This window comes from Hydra vulgaris, chromosome 12, assembly GCF_038396675.1.
Source record: "Hydra vulgaris chromosome 12, alternate assembly HydraT2T_AEP".
Taxonomy (NCBI): Eukaryota; Metazoa; Cnidaria; class Hydrozoa; order Anthoathecata; family Hydridae; genus Hydra; species Hydra vulgaris.
This window is the reverse complement of record NC_088931.1, coordinates 56,074,127-56,091,624: the sequence shown is the minus strand read 5'-3', so window position 1 is coordinate 56,091,624 and position 17,498 is coordinate 56,074,127. Positions and strand designations below refer to the sequence as shown.

The following is a 17,498-nucleotide window of genomic DNA, read 5'->3' as shown; positions in this document are numbered from 1 at the left end:
AAAAATATAGCAAGTCAATATTTGTTCTAAATTTAATGTTCTTCAATTTAACTTTTTAAAGTTTAATTTAATCATACTTTCAATTTTGAAAAGGTATCAACAAACAAGTTATTACAAGAACAAACAAGTTACTATTATTTTACTTTGAAACCATTAAATATCACCACATCTCTTAAAACAACTTTTGCGGGGCAATTCATCTTTTTAGTGTTTTGCGCGTGATATCTGCTTTTCATGAAACAATGGTCTTGGTTTTTCTAAAGAAACCATTAAACAAAGTAATACTTGAAAGACTTTAAAAGATATAAATTATTAAAAGCTAAATCCCCAAATATATTTATAAAGATGTCATCCACAAATGGCAACCTAAAATAGCTTATTGATAAAGTTATTCTTTAATGATATAAATACAAAACTCAATTTTATAATTAATTTTGAAATTTAGCTTTGCAAAACTCAAGTATAACTTACATGCTTTAGTTTTTCATTCACTTTCTTCCTCTTTGTACTTATACATCTATCAACACCACTAGAACAATGAAGACGTTTTTTTACCTAAGATTATAAAAGAGATACCAGTGAACTGAATTTGAGGTGTTCTGCCGGATCTTTTTATATCCTCAAATAGAAGTTTGTGGTTTGTTAGCTCAAAATCTGCAGAATAAAAAAGTAATTCAATTATGTATATATATATATATATATATATATATATATATATATATATATATATATATATATATATATATATATATATATATATATATATATATATATATATATATATATATATATATATATATATATATATATATATATATATATATATATATAAGAGTGTCCCAAAAATCATAGAACTTTTTTTATTTTCAATGACAACTAGATGTAAATTCTAAGTTTTACTGTTTTCTCTGTCCTGGCTCGTCCTCAACAAAAAAATATCAGTTTTCCGATATAAATTTACTTATATAAAATTTTTTTAAATAATGGCTATTAGAATGCTTTCTTAATCTCAAATTTGACCAGCCATTGCACAGTGGTTAGAGTTCTGAGAACTCTAGAGTCCTTAGTTCTTATAACCAAAAGATCTGTGATTTGATAAGATGAATCTTTTTGAAGCAACTTAATAACTAATAATAAAAACTATTAAAAAATTTTTAAAAAAGAGAAATTTTTATTTTAAAATACTATTTAGATTAATTGATATTGAATTAAAAAGAATTTCCCTGGTTGGCTTGACCACGCTAATAGCTTTATAATAGATTTCAAAAAAAAAATTTAAATATACAGAAAATGAGAGCATTTCTATCATGAATCATCTCAAATGTTGGTGTCATACTTCACTCATACTAATTTATTAAATTCACTTGGAACTGAAACAGTAAAGTATCAAAATAAATTTTTAGACAATATCTCAAAAACAAATTAAACTCTACTACATGGCTGCTATTACTGGGGAGAAAAGTAATGGTCTAAAAAAAGGGTCTTTGAAAAGAAAAATTTATGTAAAAGTTATGTATTTGAATTAGCAAATAGGTACTCTAAAAATTAAATATGTTCTTTATACAGTCCTAGAGTTATAATAATATGTATATTCAAATTTGTATCAACAAAAAGCTTTTTGGAAATTTGGAAAAATGATTTTAAAAAATGTCTGGAATTCAGCATATACCCAGCAAAAGATAAATTCTGAAGATATCAAAAATATTCTTAGCACTTTAGCTCTTAACCGTCCTCAGCTGGAGGAGATTTGTGGATTCCATTTACTGTTTAATGATGCTAGAAAAATGAACAAAAAGTTCATTCAAGATTTTAGTGTAGCTACAATATTTTGAAGGTATCCTTCAAAATATTGTTTTTGTAGTAATTTCAATTAAGTCTAAAAATATTTTTCTAAAAGTATGACTAAAACAAAGCTTGGAAACTGCTGAAAAATTTGTACTTTCAAATTTTTTTGCTTTAAAACAATATAATCTTTGATGTGCTAGAAAATATTGCATTTAATATCATTTATTTTTATTTGTAGATTATAAAATCAAACTTAAATAGTGGCAACAACAATTGCATATATTTACTTATAAATTATGTAAGTCTTATTGGTTTTTTAATTTCATATGAAGAGAAAATTCAATAGTGATTTCTATTTTGGATGAAATACTCAGCTTTTACATCTATATATATATGTATATACATACATAAATATGTATGCATATGTATATACATACATAAATATACATAGTTTTTTGTTGTAAATATGTTTGTCATATATAGTAGAATAAATGCTGTTATGGTTATCCCTGATGCTTCATGGGTAAAATTCACAAGAGTAATAGAAAAATGATCAATTTCTAAAGTAAAAAAACAAACCTTTTTGAGCAAATCCAACATCTTTTGCGTAAACAGAGAATTTCATGTTCATGAGATTCAATTTCATTCTGAGCTTCTTTTACTTTTTTATAAGAAATTGCATTAAACGTTTTAGTTAAATCTACAATTTAAAAATATAACATGTCAACTTTCAACCTGTTCTCGTTAATTTAAATTGATATTTATTATTATAAATAAATGTTTATTAACTTCAACTGCTATTTTCGCCAAAAATTATTATAAAATATGAAAAATATAATTACATGAAATATTCAAACCAATATAACTATAAAAACCTTTATTTGCTTCATCCATTTTTCCATTCATAGAAAAAAAACTAACAAGCAAAAAAAAAGTCATTAAATACATTTTTTATAAGACTTAATTTAATAACATTTGTATCACATTGTAAACGCCGTAATTGGGTCTAGAATTTTTGAAAATTGTTCAAACAGCACTTTGACGGATTAGATTTAGCGTTTCCCTATTTTTTTGTTTTTTGAAATGTTCTTAAAACGACTAAAAAATCTGGTCAGCTTTTCGCAACTAAATATTATTCCCGTGGTCAGTTATCGAGAGCGATCACTCCCGCTTCCCAACCAAGCCTGAAAAAGTGAAGATTTTTAGTCAAGACAGGAGTATATAGTCATCAGCAAATAGAGCCACTTTAGATTTCATGAAGATCGTTATTGTAGATAAGAAACAATACAGAAGCAAAGATAGAACCTTGTGGTACCTTTAAAGTTACTTGAAATAAAGAAGAGGGTAGGCCTTCAAGAATAACCTTACTACCGCAGTTAGAAAGAAATATTAACCTCTGAACCTTTATATAAAGAAACTAATAACAGAGTGACGACTAATTGTAAGATAGTTGGAGAGGTCAAAGTGTTTTCTAGAGTTTTGAAAAATTGAAACTACTTATTTATCACTTTTTAAAAGTTTAGCAAAAATTGAAAAGAGTTCTGGAGAACACTTTTTTAAGACTATGGTGGAAATTTATTCTGGAGCACAAACTGTGGAAGTGTTTAATTGAGAATTAACTTTAGCATTGAAAGCCAAAGTGATTTTGATGTTTAACAATGGATTATTTTGTTTAACTGTCAAGAAGAGTATGGCGATTATATTCAAGAGTCAAATTAGAGTAAGATTTCTTTGCAAATAAATCTGCTTTACTCTGGAAAGAAGTAAAAAGATCAGACCCATGAATTAGAGATTAAATGTTAGGCTTACTTTAGTTAATGACACTGTTGAAGTGTCATTAACTGAAGTATTTGAACCAAAAGTCTCTAGAACCTAGCATCTGAGATAAGATACAAGATTTAGTAAACTAAGAATAACAGAGCTTAACTTCAGGCATAATTTTTTTACATTGGCTTCTTGCAATAATAAAAGGACATTTGTTCTTAAGTGAGATGTTTTTGTAAAAAAAGATGAAAAAAATGATTAATGTTTAAAAAAGCAACTGCTCAAGGTGGTGAAAAATGTGGAGTAGAATGAGGTTTGACTTAAAATTGAAGAGTAGTAATAAAAGCTTCCAAACTTTTATTCCAGAAGGAATTAAAGCTTCCTAGATGCACTTTATATATATATATATATATATATATTATGGATATAAACATACATGTTTGCTATTTATTTAGATGCTGGCATATAACATAATTGCATTGTTATATAAACTTTAGTATTTATATGGTGTAGTATTTGCCGAAAGAGAAAATGATCAGATGGATGTGTGGTGTGACTCTAGCAAGACAAGTAATAAAGGCATGATCTTAGACATTAGAAAAAGTGTTGTATAGAACAACACTTGTTAGAAAAGGTAAAAGTAATTTAGGTATCAGGATGAAGATGCAGCTTCAGTAGAAAATGGTAAAAGTAGAAGTAAAAAAACTTGAAGAGAGTGCCTTACATATTGTATGAATGAGCTTTATCTAAAAAAAGAAATGCTCTAGATTGTTTATATTTGAGAAACAGCATAAAAGAGGAAGGTTTATGTCGGATGATGATGATGATCATCATCATTATCATGTAGATAATGATGATCAATGATCATCATTATTATCCCTCCTCTTTTATGCTGTTGATGATGATGATCATGATGATGATAATTATGATGATGATCATCACCATCTTCATGATAGTAATGATAATAATGATGATTACGATGATCAAACTGATCATAATGATGTTTACATATGTATATATATACAAAATATAACATGAATTTTGAATTAAAATTATATACTTTAGGATAGGATTTATCAAACCCGGCCCCGGCTATATTTTATCAAACCCGGCCGCGGCCCCAGTCAAATATCAACCCCGGTCACTTACTAAGTACAATACATTTTGATCTAGTTTAATGTACAACAAAAGTTTGAAAGTTCTTTATTCAATATTTTGAATTTGAGTTTGTTTGATTCAAGGTTCCAATAACAATAATTTTTTTTTAAATGTCATTTGATATCAATATGAACTAAAAAGGTTTGCAGCATATTTGGAAATGACTTCTTCAAACAAAAAAAATTCACTTTACAATAGCCTAAAGATTAATTTAACTGTCATAATCAGTGAAAGATAGGTACTATCTATTTTTTAAATTGAAAAGCACAGTATTTTTTTTTGGTATAGGAACATATAAAGATGAAAAATTTAATTGTACTGACATCTATTCGCTGCAATGCTTGGAAATTTGTCCAAATTTGGTCAAAAATTGCAAAAAGCGTAGCTTCAAACAATCAGCATAAATACTTTTAACAAGAAAAAATAAAAAAATAAAAAATTATTTTTCATATAAATATAAAAATTTATGGGATTGGCTAATATATATATATATATATATATATAATATATATATATATATATATATATATATATATATATATATATATATATATATATATATATATATCAAAAAAATGTTGTGTAGTACTCAGCTTAGTTAAAGCATAATATAAAATTCTTATATTGCTTTGTTAGACATAATAAATCTAAGCCGGAAGTTCTTTTTACAGATGTTGAAAAGATCTTGAAGACACTTGATTGCTTGTTCTGCTCACTGATTTGTTTTGGGAATTTCCAGTCTTGATTGTTCCTAATTCCAAAACTTTTTCACTGAGTTTAATGTTTTTTGTGACCGAGCAAGCTGCTGCATAACTTCCGATAATCATCTGCATTGTACATTTGGTCAGTAAACTAATAGTCTGCCCATCTGTTAGAGATGAATCTACAAATGTTGAGTAGTGAGGCAAAAGAGCAAATATTGCTCAGGAATTTCACCTTGCATTATTTAATTTAGATATTTTCTGAAACTTCGCTTTAAGGAATATTCTGGATTCTTCAAAAACAGAATATCCAAGTTAAATGAAATATACCATACTGTGAAGGTGTCTGACTGTCAATTCCATCTTGAGATAATTGTCGACAAATGTTTGCTGCTTCGCTGTTTAATAACTTTAAAGATGTTACAAATTTGGTTGCAGTTTTGGTTTTTCTGTAGTTCTTGTGGACTGTTTTTCTGAATCTTCAGACACTTGATATTCTGATTCAGATTTGGAAGTTGGCATTGTTGCTGTTACTGTTGTTGAAGTAGGCTTCAAGGATATTTTTCTTCTTTTGAAGCGATGGATAGGTTTTGAAGTAGTAGCCTTTCCAGTTGTATACCCAATCTGTCCTTTGTTTTCAATCTAAAGATGATACAGTCTTTTGTCCTCACTGTAGAGCCATCTTTTTTTTGTGTTGTAAAAAAATTTAATCAATGGATTGTATTTTCTATGTTTTACCCGTTTATTGTATGTCTTCAGCACTTAAGTTTACAGTTTTGCCTGCACGACTTGATTCTCCATTCAGATCGTCTTGTTTCTTTCAGTAGCGAAGGCACTTTTATTATAGGATATTATGATTGAAGACAATAATTGAATAAATCTCAAAAGCAAAAATAGTAAATATAAGCGCTATTGTACCTCTATATTATTTGACTGCCATCTGGCGAATACAGATTCATATATAATTATTAGCAATGCCTAATCAGGCAGCTTAAATAGTCTAAATCTTGCTATTTTCCATAAGCTTCTAGAAGACTTTTTTCATGAAATTTTATAAAGTTTCAGAGATCTAAAGACATCGAAAACAGTCCAGAAAATTCTAGAAAATTTCATAAGGTTCAAGAAAATTCTAGGTTTCAGAAAATCATAATGTACTGTCTGTAAATACTGCTTATATATGATTTTGAAAATTTTGTGTTGTGGGTGACTTTTTTTGAAAATTAATCAGAATAAAACCCATTTTCATTATTTATGAACAAAAGTTCATAGATTAATATATATATATATATATATATATATATATATATATATATATATATATATATATATATATATATATATATATATATATATATATATATGTATGTATGTATATATATATGTATATGTATATATATAAATATATATGTATATATATATATGTATATGTATATATATATATATATATATGTATATATATATATATATATATATATATGTATATATATATATATATGTACACACACACATATACATAGGTAGGGAGGCACGTCAATTGTGCTGCCATCTTGAGTGATGAATTCAAACTGAAATTTTAGTTGCATGTATTGGCCTTTAAAGGCTCATAATAAGTTGTTTTACCACAGCTTAACACATTTGTTGTTGCAATAAAAATAAAAGTATGTTTCCGGTACCAAAAAATAATTTTTTTAGAGCGCATTCTTTTTTTCTACAACTGTAGATATAATCTTTGTTTTAAAACTGATTATCAAAAATTGTAAAACATGTTTTCAGCTGCATTTATGCATGCTTGAAACTGCTTAACTCCTAACCTATAAACATATGGTAGCAGTTTTGTAAAATCTGTGGTAGCGGTGTACCTTAGAGGTAGCTAATGTTGTGTACCTTGGTGGTACCATCAAGATACAAACTTGCATGATTTTGTAAATACTATTATTAGTAATATTTTTTATGAAAGTATTTTTTAAATATAATATATTGTTATAGTTTATTATGATATTTTTTTTGTTTATTAAGAATTTCTTTAGTATAATATGATGTGTGTATTTCTTTGTTAAATTGTAATTATTTTTTTCAAATTGTTATTTTCTCTTTGATAATTTTCTTGAATAATCAAAGAGATTATAAAACTGTGTATGAGCTGGAAAATTAAACATGGTCTTTTAGTTGTCACATCCCTCTATTACAGGAGGTTCACGACAGCTGGAAAAACTCATTTGGCATTAACTTTGATTACCTGAATGTAGAGTTAACAAATGCTATTTCATTATATATATATGTATATATTAACAAATGCAAATATAATTTCAACTTATGTTGAAATTATATATTATTATAAATTTAAATATAGTTATCAATCAATATATAGTTTATTTAAATCTAACTAGATAGATAAATATTATCTCTGATATGAAGTCCAATTATCCTATAAGTATATATTATATAAAACTTCTACCATGTTGAGTACTTAATCTGTTTAAACAATAATACCTCCAAGGTACACCAAGGTACACCGGTGGTGTACCTTGGCTGTAATGTAAGCTGTTAAATTTAAAAAAAGGGATGAAAAAATATGTCTGGATGTTTAATAAAAAATCCTAGAGTAACTAATATCATAAAGTTAATGAAAATACATTATTGCAGAAAATATTGTAAGTACTTTTTTTAATATTTGTAAAAGTTTGAAAATACCTCTGAGGTACACCACTCTCCCCTATATATATATATATATATATATATATATATATATATATATATATATATATATATATATATATATATATATATATATATATATATATATATATATATATATATATATATATATATATATATAAATCAATTAAAATGAGAAAAATTTTTTTTTTTAAATGGCAAAATTGATAGCTTCTAATTTTTTACACTTTTGTAATAAATTTAATACAGAATACTGAATACAATTACTTTTACCTTATAAATCTTTTAGTATTATAATCATTTTTAATTCTTAGTCGCATAATCTTTTACATCAATAAACACTGGCATGTGTGACATACTTTTAACTAGTTTTTGTTATCAAGCTAATTTCCAGCTAATTCCAACCTTTTTTTTAGAAGCGTTAAAAAAAATTCATATTTATTATATATTATTAAGTTTTCTGGCTTTGATTTTAGCTTATAATATAGACAACAGATTCTCAATTGAGATTTCTGAATTTTGTATATATTTTTCATTTGCTGTATGCTTTAGGTCATTGACTTGCTGAAATATATAGTTTCCATCCTGAAATAGATATTTTATTCTTGGTTTTAATTGGTAGACTAAAATATAATGATATTTATGTTGGTCCATGACTCCATCATCTCTGTACAAATTTTCCATTCCATGAGCAGTAAATGCTCCTCATATCATGATTTTTTAGGTTTTTTGTGGCATGTGTACACTCTGAATTATATGGTATATCATTTTTTTTTCATATTCTTTCTCAATTGCCATATTGTAGCACAAAAGGTGACTCACCTGTCAATATGACATGTTTCCATTGATCTAAAGTCCAGTTTAACAGATCTCGACACCATTTTAGTCTCTTAACAGAATATTTCTTGTTTATAAAAAGCTCTTTTATTTTCTGCCCTGAAGTAAACTCTTTAACTACCTTTATTCTTGTAACAATCGTATTGGTGCATAACTTTTTAGGTTTAAATTTTATACGACTCACAGATATCCTTCATCACTTGCCTCACAATCAATCGATCTTCTCTCTTTGTAGTTTTTTGCTATCTTTCAGTTCCCGACTTGTTGCTATTTTAATTTTGAGACAAAAATCTTAACACGGCATGTGGATCTACAGTTAAAATCTTTAAACTTTAGATCTGTATCCAACCTCTTTGGAAATATTAAGCAATGACCAATCTGCATGGTGCATTTTAATTATTCGACCTTTATCTGTCTGAAACATGTTTTTTCCTAAATTGGTAATTAAGAGTTTTAACTGATAAGCAAATGATATAGTTGAAAATAAATGTTAAAATACTATAAGTATGAATGTTTCATAACTAATTAATACTTGAATTTTGGTAGTTACAGAATCAAAAGCATCTAACTATATTATTTTTAGATTTTAAGTATATTTAATTAAAAAAAATTTAATTAAAAAAAAAAAGTTTATTTTTTTGATTTATACAGGTATGAAAAGTTAAAAACAACTTTGCATTACAAAAAAAACAATATAAAATTACATGTTACACTTTATAAAGAGGAAAACTATAATGTGGAACATAAAAATTTCTAAGAAGTTGTAATTTGAACTGTTGTTATTTTGGTCCGTCTCCAGTTTTTTCATTTTTTTTCATTTTAGTTATTAAAATAGTGTAAATATATTAGATATCTAACGTAGAAAACCAAAAATTCAAACAAACTTTATGCTATGATCAATTTTACTTTATTTAAAAAAATGTCTATAATTTTTTCATTTAAGTTAGTTTTTACCACTTCTGCAGTTTAGTTTATTTTGATTTAATTTCAACAGTTTAGTTAATTTTTTTTATTATTTTATTGAACAACATTGCTATTGAATAATGTTGTTAAATAATTGAATAATGTATTTGAAAAAATAAACACAAAACATTGAGTTTTATGACTTTTTTTTTTTTTTAAATCATGCTGTTCTTTTTTTTTTAAGTACACTGTATATAAAAGCATGTTTAGATAAGCATATGCTTACTAGTTTTGTTTATCTTTATAGCATATGGCGTTTTCAGAAAAAGTAAAAAAAAAAAAGAATAATGAAAGAAAAGATTGCTGCTTCATGCCAAACCCTCAGTTGATGTAGCAGCACTCCTTTACGGCAGCAGGCTATATATATATATATATATATATATATATATATATATATATATATATATATATATATATATATATATATATATATATATATATATATATGCATGTGAATCCATATTTGAGCATACTTTATGAGCTGTATGTGAATCTATACTTGAGCATGCTTCATGAGTCAAAAGGCAACGCACAGAGTACATATTTTACTATTCTCCTAAATGGGAGTCATCAAACAGTTCTAGGCAGTATTGTATGCTGTTTCTTGTTCACTTTTCTTGGGTTTGCAGACTTTTTATTGTTAAATTTTTTGTTTCTCTAATCTTTTCTTTTGCTACTTTGTTTCAGGCAAGAGTAGAAAACCATTTTTTTTAATAACCTAATAAAATTAAGAAGCTGCAAACCAATGATCAAAATTAATAAAGAACAAAAGCTTCAAAATGATTTAGATGGCTTAAAACAATAAATTATAAGATCCTTGATTTAAACTTTGATTTAGCTTGCCGGTGTGAATAAGAACAAAATAACAAAAATAATCTATAAGTGATAATAGAAGGAATATAACTGATGACTCAAACATTTCAACCAACTCCAATTACATTATTCAAACTAACCCTTATTTAACCAGTGCATTCTTAAACAATTTAATTTATGTCTCCCATGCACAAAACTCTATAAAAAGCACATTAAAAGAAACCCACAAAAAATGCTACTTAGATGTTATCAAACTATTTTGTTATTTTATATAATACAAGGTAGCAGTTAATGTTACAAAAATCACAAAAAGTTACTTTTATGTTTACAATTGAGTGAATGCTTAGTTTTCACAATTTTTTTAATCTAACAACAAAATAGTATGTAATTTAATTCTTCAAACCTTCATTACTTGTTTGTATTGATAAACTGTGTGTTAGTTAAACAAAAGTTCAATGTTTCAACGAATCCCGTATTTTGAATAACCCCATTCCTCCCTATTTTTATTGGAAACCATCTAAAATTAGACAATTTTACTATTAAATTTTATTATGTTAACTTTAAATATTTTTTTTCCCTTTCGAAAATTATATAAAATCATAAGTAAGTTTAAGTTCAGAATTAGGGAATTAGGAACCATCTGGAATCAGGGACCTACTGTTATTGAGGACCATCTAGAGTTAGGTATCAACTGCAGTTGGGATCATTACAATTAAACAGTACTGCATATTTTATATTATTTTTGATTTTATAGATTGACAGCTTATTTTGGTTTTCTCGACATATGTCAGCCTAAGTTTGGAGAGACTGTGTTTGTAAACACAGCTGCCGGTGCTGTAGGAAGTATAGTTGGTCAGATTGCAAAAATAAAAGGTTGTCATGTAGTTGGCTGTACAAGTTCTGATGAAAAGATTGAATACTTGAAAGAAATTGGCTTTGATGGAGCTTTCAATTACAAAACTGCTAATATAGAGGAAAAACTGAAAGAGTTTTGTCCAAAAGGAATTGACTGCTTCTTTGATAATGTATTCTAATCATTTTCTTATTTTGATTTTTGTTGTTGTTATTATTTTTTTTGTTGTTGTTGTTGTTGTTGTTTTGTTTTTTATTTTACTTTTTTAAACTAAAATTGTAATAATATTTTATTATTTTTTGAACTTTTTTACTTTTAAATGTAAATACGTAATATACATAATATACAAATATACGTACGTTGTATACGTAATATACAAATAATACATAATACATAGTTAGGGCAAATTGGAAAACTAAAAAAAATGCTAGTTTGAAATATTTTAAGTTTTAAATTAATGCAGTATTTAATTTAGGAATTTAATTGTGTTAACTAAAAAAAAAAAATTGTTATTTTAAGAGGCATGATCTCTTTTTTTTAGGCAATTAAGAATAACTATACTTTTATATAAAACCTATATTTTTATAAAAATAACTAAGTAAGTTTTATAAAAAGCCTAAGCTATTGGTAAAAATATGAAATTTTTAATTGCTAGCCAGTTAAAAGTTTATTGAACCCTTTTTAATGACAAGATAATGTCAACTTTGAGGTATTTATTAAGTTCAGGTTTACATATGTTTTACAACAAGCGGTTTAATAATATTTGTTTAAGTTTTATTAGTATATTGAAATTTTTTACAAGTTAGTATTTGCTTTTATAAATATATCCCAAACACTTATAATTTTGAAACACATATTATTCCTTACTCATTTTTCATAAAATTAAGAAGAATGAAGTTAAAGAAATGTGTTGACTTTTGTCCTTACTAATGCAAGTCTGAAAATCAGCAACTAATTAAGTCTGGGAGTTAGCAGAAACCAAAGAAAAGAAAGTTTTGTCTATCAGGATTTGCATAATTTTGGTTACTTTAGTAACCAAACTTATGCAAATTTCAAACCAACTCTCAAACAATATTTTGGTTTAAAGTATGCTAGGTTTAAAAAGTGTTGTGCAGTGTTTTAATGTGTTGTACAGTGTTTAAAACAGATGTTTAGTAGTTTGATAGGTGTGGCTTTTTAAAAAATCCTTTTTTTTTCAGGTAGGTGGTCCTATGTTTGATACAGTATTATCACTTATGAATAGATATGGCAGAGTTTCAGTTTGTGGTTCAATATCTACATACAATGAAAAGGAGTCAAGTAAAGTTAAAGGTTTGTGTAATGAACATAATAAAAGTGTTTACTAAACATAAATCTACAATTGAGGAGAAATTTTTTAGTTAGTTGTTTTTGGGAATTTATTGTTGTTTTTAAATTTAAATTTAGTTTTAATTACCACCGTAATATACATTTTTTAACAATTATATAAATTGTTAATACTTAAAATAAAGTTAATCTAAAAATTCAAAATCTAGGTCCATACGTTCATAATTACATTATCCACAAAGAACTAAAAATCCAAGGATTTATGGCACCTTCTTATTATGATCGTTATGAAGAAGGAGTACAAAACTTACATTCATGGATGCAACAGGTATGATATTAATTTTATTACTTTATTACCCTTAGTCTATAATCTTTTCTCAACTTCTCTTTATTTTCTCAGTTTTAAACTTGAAAATAAAGTGAAGCATGTTTTTCTTTGAGCAACATTTTTCATATAAGATAAAGTTAAAAAGCAAAAAAACACCAGCAATACATTAATAAAACCAACAATACATCAATAACACCAAAAATATCAACAATGCATCAATAACATCAAAAACATCAATAATACATCAAAAACATCAAAAACATCAACAATACATCAATAACATCAAGAACATCAACAATACATCAATAACATTAAAAACATCAATAATACATCAACAACATCAAAAACATTGAAAAATTGTTAATACTAACCACCAAGTAATAACAACATTAAAAAATTGAAAAATCCAGATAATCCAGTAATTAATATAATTTGCAAATAATGCAAAATTATAAATTATTTTTCATAGTCTTATTGTATTGTTGAAGTAATTTTATTCAGTAAAAAGCATTCTGAGCACATAATACATTTCAGTTTATCATCAGTTTATCAATCATCAGTTTATCAATCAATCTGAGCACACTCGTTTCAGTTTATCATCAATTATTTAGATTGCTTTTTTTTTTTTGGTCTTGCAAGTTATGATTTTCTAGGTGTATATTCTGGTCTTGCAAGTTATGATATTCTAGGTGATTAATTTGATTTCATATAATTTTTTTTTCACTTGACTTTGCTTGACGATCCCATAAGCACAAGAGACAAAAGTATTTAGCAAAAATTTGATTGACCATTAACATTACAATTTTTTTTTGATTTTGATAGAGTTTTTATGAGTTTCAGTTAGCAATGTAATCTGGTACAATTCGACTTTGAATGTCTTCAATGGGCTGAATAGGCCATATTGCATATTTTAAATTGGATACAATTTATTGTTTATTTTTCTCAGAAAATATCACATACTGCAAAAAATAACAGTCAACAAAATGATTTTTTTTCTCCCTTAATGAATGGCAAAAATGATTTCTTTCTCTTATTAGTTTCATAAGCTATTAGAGAAAGCTAAGCAAATAAAACAAGGAGCTCATCTGTTCCGAAGTTTGATAAGTATTGAAATAAAGACAGTGCGTGACAATCAATTATTCCTGCACTATTTTATTGCTAAGGATTAGTTTAAGACCCCTACAAGCATCTAAATGTCACATAAATAAAAAATTTATCAAAACACAAGCATTATTAGCAATAGCATTATTAATAAAAAATTTTATATTTGGTTTTTTTATCATTAAGTACATGGACCATAGGTTATAAAAACTAATTTCATGTTATCATTTTGTAAACAATAAAATCATTTCAATAAAAAATTAAAAAACTAAATAGTATATTTTAAAATTTATTTTTATATATTTGAGTAAAAGAAATTTTTTTCAGTTTTTCCATCATTAAAAAATAGGTGATAAAGCATTAAATATATAAGACTTTACTTAAAAGAATTTTATTGCAATTGCCGATACATAAACTATTTTAACCCAGATAATAAACCATATAAATACAAAGGATTGTTACTATACAAGCAATAAAGATACCTGAATAAAAAAATATATAAAAATTTAGATAAGATCACTAAAATAATTGACAAATAAAAAGTTTGCAGGGGCCAGTCAGAGGTCTAGAGGGGCAGTCTGAGGAAAATCTTATGAAAGGGAGAATAGTCATTTGAAGAGCAGTAAAAATCTTTTGTATGAATGTGTCATCAACTAGAATCTTATCTAAATTGTCAATAAATATGACAAGTGTCATTAATTTAAGTAATTACTTCCTTTAAAGGAAGGAATTATTGTATTTGTAATTTAAGTAATTATTTCCTTGATTTTATTTGTTTGTAATTAATAATATTTGTAAGTATGTTAATGGATTGTTATCCAATATAAGTTTAGGTTAAATTTTGTAAAAGGGATAGTTTGATTGAGTAAAGTTAGATTTAGTGAATCACCGCAATGCCAAATCAAGCAAAGGTTTACGGTGAAAATTGAAAATTTGTGTGCTTGGTCTGTCTTAAAAATGTTTATGACAGCTTACTGCTTTCTGGGCAGATCTAATATGCCAACTGTATGAGACAAAGATCAATGTTAGTAATTCTTAGGTACCACAAGGACTCAGCGAATTGCGTAGAACAGTTTTGTGCAGAAAACAAGAGAGGAAAGAAGTTGTACTCCCTCCTTTGTTTATTTTGATTCAATATAAGTGGGACCTGAAACAAGAAGCATGTGTTATTACCTAATCTGGTTCTTATATATTGCTAAAATTGGTTCATTCAAAGTTGCAAGAAAAACATCCTCTTATAGAGCAAACCCCCATTGAAAAAGAAAATGTACAACTAAATATACAATTGCAAACTGGTCAAAACTGTAAACCAAACATCAAGTAGCAAAATGGTAAGGTCAAATTTTTATAAGAATTTCTTAAGAGCAGGTCACTCAAGTGATTTCTTCACCTGCAGTGACTCAGAAATTACTGACAGAAAGGAAGATTCTGGTAAAGTTGGGGTTGTTGCTCACTGCAATGATTTATAAAGTCTTGTGAATCACTGGAGTTAAAAGGCAAATTCTTATTGTGGTATCAGAAGATTTGCCAGAAGCTCACTCCAACATTGAACAAATCTGGTCACTGATTAATGCAAATGGAGTTGAACTAACTTTTGCTTGCAATATGAAAGTTGCAAATATAATTTATGGTCTTCAAACCCATTTATATAAACACCCTTGTATGTGGTGTTACATCAAATCCGATTGTCCTGCAAAATCTGGAAACTAGCTAACACTGGGCTCAATCGAATCTAGCCTCAAGTCTTTTCAGTAATCTGGCAGGGTTGTTGGTCTCGCAAAGTTGTTTGGCAATGTCATTTAAAAGCCAATCATCAGTGGACCTGATAATGTTCTGATTTTAGAAATAATCCCACAGATGAAATTGCATCTACTTATAGGAGTTGTCAAATCATCTTTTCAAGATTCTTAGAAAATCTTAGATTCTTGGATATTAACTGTTAAGTGGCTAGCTGCCCTCCACATTTAACTGAACCCTTATCATGAGGGGCAGTTCAAGGGAAATAAATGCAGGAATCTTCTTAAAAGTATGGATGTGCTCCAACAACATGTTAATGCGAAATCGGTTCCCGTCATTCTTCACATAATTGAAGCATTCAAAAGTTTCAATTTAGTTGTAAAAGCTTTGGATTTATCCTTCAGCCAGATTTTGTTAAAACATTTAAAAATTTCAAAATGTGTTACTTAATAATAACTGGTACAAGTGTAGCACCCAAAGTTCACAAACTGTTAAAACTGCTCATCAAGACAATCTGAACAATAAGCATTTTTAAAGAACTGCTATCATAATTCGATTTATTAGTTTAGGCAGCAGAAAGTCATAGCTAATGGTTTATAATGAATATTTTAACCATTTTAATCCTTAACTGCTGTTAGTAATTATGAATTTTAATATTGCATGTAAAAGTATTGAAGAGTATTTGACTAAAAGAGCATATTAAGCTATTTTGAATAAATTTCTCGTGGAGAAAATCAATGAACATGTCTTAAAATTTAATCAGATGCTATTTGATGGTAATATAATGTAAAAAATAGAGTTTATATAGTTATTTTTTACTTCATTTTGAAAGCCAATGTAATTAAGAAGGTTTCAAGGGCTAATAAAAATTCTTTTAACAGAAACACTTTTTTTTTACTAACTTTTGACAGATTTTAGTTTTTTTTTTTAGCTTTTCTTTTGCATTTTGGCAGTAGTTTATACTCTAGGAAATGTTGAAATATTAATGCCAAGCATAAGTCAATTCAAACCTCGCTTTAAATAGCAAATCAATATTTTTGTCTATAAAATGAAAATGGTACATAGAAATAATACAATTATAATAAAAATTGTTGATGTTAATTAGTAAAACACTCATGTAACCTTTATTTTGAAAATAGTGATCGAATATCACAGAAATCGGTAATGTTTTGAGGTTTAAGTAGCAAAACAACAAAATATAAACTAAAACTGCCATAAATCCTTAACCAGTAAATCCATCCTACAGAACTTTTATCTAGAATTTGGTGTGGCCGTATGCTACATTTACACCAATATCAATTTACAAGTAGTGGTTCTCATTCTTCAGGTGTTTTTATTGTCGCACTATAAAGTTAAAATTTCACTTAGTTTGAACATCCAAATTAAACTATTTTCCGCGAACAAAATTAAAAGATTTCAAAATTTGCATCACAAGGTAGCTTAATATGTACGCTATCACTCATATAAGTAGCGTTCT

General features: G+C 26.6%; 1 protein-coding gene and 1 long non-coding RNA gene across 2 annotated transcripts in view; one reads left to right on the top strand and one right to left on the bottom strand.

Annotated features, from left to right (window-relative positions):
• Positions 1-17,498, top strand: part of LOC100199266 (prostaglandin reductase 1) — a 94,936-nt gene that overhangs the window by 51,855 nt on the left and 25,583 nt on the right. Inside the window, exons 5-7 of the mRNA XM_065813786.1 lie at positions 11,452-11,722; positions 12,750-12,861; positions 13,065-13,183. Of these exons, the coding sequence (XP_065669858.1) occupies positions 11,452-11,722; positions 12,750-12,861; positions 13,065-13,183 (502 nt within the window). The remainder of the gene's footprint in view (positions 1-11,451; positions 11,723-12,749; positions 12,862-13,064; positions 13,184-17,498) is intronic.
• LOC136088846 (uncharacterized) lies at positions 493-2,437 on the bottom strand. The gene is made up of 2 exons (XR_010642546.1): positions 2,365-2,437; positions 493-654 (listed from the first exon to the last, which is right to left on the bottom strand). It is a non-coding gene; the product is annotated as an uncharacterized LOC136088846 (long non-coding RNA).